Raw genomic sequence first — 5,463 nt, forward strand, 5'->3', positions numbered from 1 at the left:
GAGTTATGTTGGTACGTAGGCACTTAAGTTTTCAAAAGCCGAAAAGAACTAACACTCATTCAAACCTTTTTAGGCCCTTTGTGCCTTTGTTAAACTTAAATTTTTGTTAAAAGCAATACACTCACTTTGAAATTGTTACCACGAACTACGAGGTTTTGATCCCTCATTTTATGTTGGTACGTAGGCACAAGTCCGAAGGTCTTGTCAAACACAAAAATATAATTAATGAATTCTTTTCTAATCCCTCCATTCTATTTATTGCAAACATCATTTATACAAAAAAAACATATGCACACAAGAAAGGGCTCCCTAGGAGTACCTAGGACACTTTGGATGCTAACACCTTCCCTCTGTGTAACCAACCCCCTTACCTGTAATCTTTGGCATTTTATTAGTTTTGATTTGAAAACTTCTTATCTTTTGGGTTTTGTTTGTACTTTTCCCTTTTCCCTTGGAAACAATAAAAGCGCGGTAGCGACTCTGGTTTAATTGATGTCTAACTTATCCATAGCTTGATGATCATGAATTTACTGCTACAGTTTACAAGCTTGATTTTGAAACTTTTCGCCCATTGATTTTACGTATATTTGAAAAATGATTCAACCGATCTGTCTGTATATCCGAAAATTTATTCTTGTTGAAATTTTAGATATTATGCGTGATGAAAGACATGTTATGCTATGCAAATGATGTAAAGTAAAGATAAAGTCGAATGTATGATGGTTTTAAAAAACGCCCAGACAAAATTAGGGTATAACACTGACGTTGTGCATCGTTCACTGAGTCACATTGTACTATGAAAAGATGGAGTAACATGGATAAAGCGGGCTTTCTTGCTAAATAATCACACTAGTACTGGAAGACTTTGATATAGTCTTAACTCACATGATTCAATTACGAAAAAACAATCAACAAATGGTTCAAAATCTCTATTTCAAAACTATTGAAGGGCAAGTGATGACCCAAGATCAAGAAAGCGCACTCATAAAAAGGAATAGTATATTCACTATAATAACTGTAGATATTTTTATCCTCATTAGGGATCAATATTTCCTAGTCAAAATAAGTACCCACGTCGAGGAAGGAAACTTCGAGGCCACCTGCGTGAGCAAAAGTAGAAGAAGTTGTCGAAAATACAAGATCAACCCAAGAGATAAAAGTATCCTTTTTCAAATTTTGACTCATGATGGGTTCAACTTCCTTAAACAAACAAAAAATAGTATGTGGTATAAACATAAATGACGAAAGAGAAAAAGTAACACCTTAGCATAATGGCTTATCAAATGAAAGATGATAGACACTATCGATGGTTTAGATTTCCTTAGAAAACACTTAAGTAATCTAACTCTCAAAGGTCATCATGATAGAGCCTACGAAAAGACATTTGAAGCATGTGGCTAATTTAAGGCACGAGTTACCAATGACATCAATATCACCTCTTAGATTTCTGTTCAAGTCGGATTAGAGCGAACATGAAAGAACAAACACACAAAAAAGCCGCACTAAAAAACAGAGACAATGGCTTGGAGGAAACTATTTTGGACCCAAAAACTCTAGCACACTTTTTAGCTGTGATCCAACACCGATATGAGTGCCTGTCAGAGTAGCTTCTAAGTGACCATGGTGTAGTACCTCTAACTAATTTGTGATATGAGAAGGTATTTTCCGCTAATTCTCATTGATGCGAAGAAGTCTCTCGCTTAGGAGGTTTGGAAGTTGTTGGTGTACCAAATTATAGATGTTTGTTACGAGTTTGTTAACACCACAAATTCCTAATGTGGCTTGTAGATGCTCGTTACGAGTATCAAGGATTAGAACAACGGTGGGGATGAGAAGGGTGTTGTGGAGGATGAAGTGAAATTTGGTGTCAGAATGATGGAAGTTGAAAATTTTCTTAACTGATCAACTGAAAAGAGATGTAACTATGTAATGTGTAATGAGAATTATACCTAGACTTGACTTTAAGTCGCATTAATATAAGAGAGATGATTGTAAATATTCTTAGTTAACCTGACATGGGTTATGGACGACAGTTGAATGCATATCAATAGTGGAGATGAAAACAGTGACATACTTTGATTCAACGCAACATAGTTTATCGGTCATTAAAATGTTGTATCTAGAATGAGTTATGTAATTATGTGTAATGTTTTTGTTTAATTAAAAAAACTCTCTTTTGTTTAGGAATCAAGAGGAAAGGCGAGAATGCATATTAACTGGAAGGGAATACAAAGAAGCATAAGAGAGATGAGGTTGCTCAAAACAAGACATTGAGGTTGAGAACTTTCAGACAAACACTAAATTATAGGCTTTGGTATGTAGCACTTTTTAGTCACGTATGTTATCTTCATGTTACATTTTACTATCTCTAACATCCCCTTATGCCTTAATGAATTGAATGATTGTAAATAGAAGAAATAAAATTCATGATTGAAAGAGGTGGCTATGCAAAAGGATTCTTTTTAGCCAATTTAAACTTGTATTCTACTGATTCAGGTAAAATGCTTCAGTATGATGGCAAATGCATCATTAATTATTTTTATTGATATTTTTATTTTAAAATTAAATTCCGGATTTTGTTTATTATACGTTTTGAATGATTAGATTTTCATTATTTTGTTGAAATTGATCAAAAGTTCTAATTTTTCATGTTTTTTTTTTGTTTTGTGTGAACTGTAGTGTTGTAATGAAGATGGTAGTACAAAGCCCCACAATTGGATAAATATAAATTTCTTACAAGATTTCAATTTTTTACCTTTACCTTTATTCATATTTATGAAACCCTAATATTTTCATTGTTAGTTTTACCTTAGATTTGGAGTAACACTAGGTTATATGTGTTACTAGATCATATGTGATCTAACAAATGGAGATGATTATGGATTTGATTATGGATTTGATCATAATTTTTTTGGTACAAACCACAAATTTTATGGTTTACTATATCATGTTGAATTTTTTATTGTTTATGTAAATACTTTCACAATATTTTCTTATATCTCTTCTATTTTTATCTTGTGAATTATTAGTTTTGGATGTGAAGTTTCAAACTCTCATAATTTTGCATCTTAATTATGGTTTTGGATGTGAAGTTTCAAGCTATCATAATTTTGCATCTTAATTATGGACTGCAATTCATGTGTTAATAATGTTAACCAATTTTTTTTTAAATAAATTATTTTGATAAAACAATTTTATTTTTCATTTTTATATTCTTATTATATTTTAAAAATAAATTCGCTTTAACACACCTAGGCACTGTATTCTACTAGTTTTGGAATAGATAGTTATAAACAAAATTTCTTATCAATCTTTGTCCATAGAATTTTTTTAAACATGACCATATAAATATAAACTCGGTAATAATTGCCACATGCGTTTCCCTCACATTAATTATACCAACATATGAATTCAAAAAGGCAACAGCTTCAACTAAGAGTGCACCTAAAAAAAAATAACATGAAAAGGATAGTCTCGCCGAAAGGACATTTCAAGTTCTTACATGCAAAATGTCGGTTTCTCCGACAACGCCGCTCTTTGCAAATCCTCCATCCTCAGATCACCGCCGCAAAACACCATCCTCGTTCCACCGTTCACCGCCGCGTTCTTAACACTCCTCCACTCACACTTCTTTCCGTTCACAACCTCACACATGACAAGTTCGTCAAGTACCAACGTGTTCCGCAAGTAAACAAAATTACCAACCCAAACCACTTCAACCGAACCAAACTCCGAATCACCTTTTAACTTCTCCACCATCTCCTTCGGCATCGAACCTATTTCTTCCATTCCCGAACCTAATTCCTCCTTAACCGCCCATAGTTTTACTTCTCTCACGTTCCCCTCTTCACCCACCAATCCGGCCACCGTCAATTTCTCCGACAACATACCAGTAACGGAATAGAACACGCTCTCATCAGGACGTAGATCATACGGTCCTTCCCAAATCATCGTATCGGAATGGAACGAGTACGTCAAGCCGGAATTCTTCTCCGTCAAGTACATCGTTTCTGCGACGACGGCGACTGATATCCACGTGGACGTTGACGCGCTCTTCAGCATTGCAGGGATCGAAGGACACATGATCCAACCGCTGCGGCTCTCTATATCGTACATCTCTACCGCGAGAGGATCATCCTCGAAATCACACGCGCCACCAGCAACAACCACACGCGCTCCAACCAGCGCTACTATTGGATCGACTCGCCACACGCGCGGAGCAGGTGTTTGGTGCCATTCGAGATGAAGCGCGTCGAGTGAAAAAGTGAATTCCGAAGGAGATAGCGTGTAAAGCAGAGTTGAGTGGGATGATCTAACGGTAGAGATTTCATGAGGTTTATTAATCAACGGTAGGTGGTTAGTTATCTTAATCCATGAGTCGGAACGAGGGTCGTAAGCGTGAGCGATTTTCACGCGCGAAGAGAGTGTTGTCTGGGAGAGAATTATGAGCCATGGTTTAATTTGTTTGACATGCGTGAGTGAAGAGAAAACAGCACTGTTCCAAGCTTTTGACACGTGACAAGATGGAACAAGATGGATGAGTGGCACGAGCGAGAAAATTTGTTCTAAAACATCGCCATGGATAGGTGCTTCTTCTTCGGGACTTTTATGTGGGGCAACCATTGTTAAATGAAAAGAGATGTTTTTGTTTTAAGTGTTTTGTTTTTTTGGGTAGTAGAGTTGGAGTGGGAGGGAAAGTGGGAGGGATTTGAGAGATTTATATAGAGATGATAAAAGGAGAATTGTGTGAAGGGACTTTGTGTTGTTCAATGGTTGGGTGCCACCTAATGTGTGTAAATTGGTGACCTACTGAAACGTTACAAGCTAGTACTATTGTTGATAGTGATACGGTGTTAATTTCCATAAGCTCGCTACAAACAGACACAACTTTTCGGATTCTTCCCATGATGGGATCACTACTACTTTGATTTATGATTAATCGTTATTCCCATTCATTTTTAAGTGTGATTTTTTTTATAAAAATTAGTTTTTTTTAATTAGTTTTTTTTACTTGTTATTTGCAAAGTTCCTAATATTAAATATATTTTTGTCAAAATTATCCCTAAATAATTATTACAAAGAGAAAAAAAGTAAAATGAATGTAATAAATAATTAAGGGTATTATAGGTAAAAAAAATATTATTTGAAAAGTAATAATAATGATTAGATTTTTTGGTATGTGTACAAATTCTAAAAATGACACTTAAAAATGAACAAACGAATGAACTATAACTAATACTAATAATTTCAATGGGGATTCACCTAACTAAGCAATCAAATTTTACTCTGCCAAATGAAAATTGTTTCAATCTATAAGTAATTGATTCATATGTGTTATTGATAACTATTTCAAATATTTAGCTTAAGTCTTTTTTTTTTTAAAGAATTTGACAAGTTGAGTTTCATTCATTTAATACTCATTCGCAACTTGATTGACGATCAATTGAAAATTGTTTTGTGTTC

At 34.6% G+C, this 5,463-nt stretch overlaps 1 protein-coding gene across 1 annotated transcript; it reads right to left on the minus strand.

Annotated features, from left to right (window-relative positions):
* Window positions 1-3,345: 3,345 nt before the first annotated feature.
* On the minus strand, window positions 3,346-4,712 carry LOC127119288 (F-box/kelch-repeat protein At1g23390). Its single transcript, XM_051049495.1, has one exon. It carries the CDS (start codon window positions 4,621-4,623, stop codon window positions 3,499-3,501), a length of 1,125 nt encoding a protein of 374 aa, XP_050905452.1. The 5' UTR covers window positions 4,624-4,712; the 3' UTR covers window positions 3,346-3,498.
* Between the last annotated feature and the right edge of the window lie 751 nt (window positions 4,713-5,463).

Source organism: Lathyrus oleraceus, chromosome 2 (genome assembly GCF_024323335.1).
Source record: "Lathyrus oleraceus cultivar Zhongwan6 chromosome 2, CAAS_Psat_ZW6_1.0, whole genome shotgun sequence".
Classification (NCBI taxonomy): domain Eukaryota; kingdom Viridiplantae; phylum Streptophyta; class Magnoliopsida; order Fabales; family Fabaceae; genus Lathyrus; species Lathyrus oleraceus.

What these genes read in the sequence shown, in the direction of transcription:
- LOC127119288 (XM_051049495.1), bottom strand. Translation starts at nt 4,623, where the DNA reads ATGGTTGCCCCACATAAAAGTCCCGAAGAAGAAGCACCTATCCATGGC.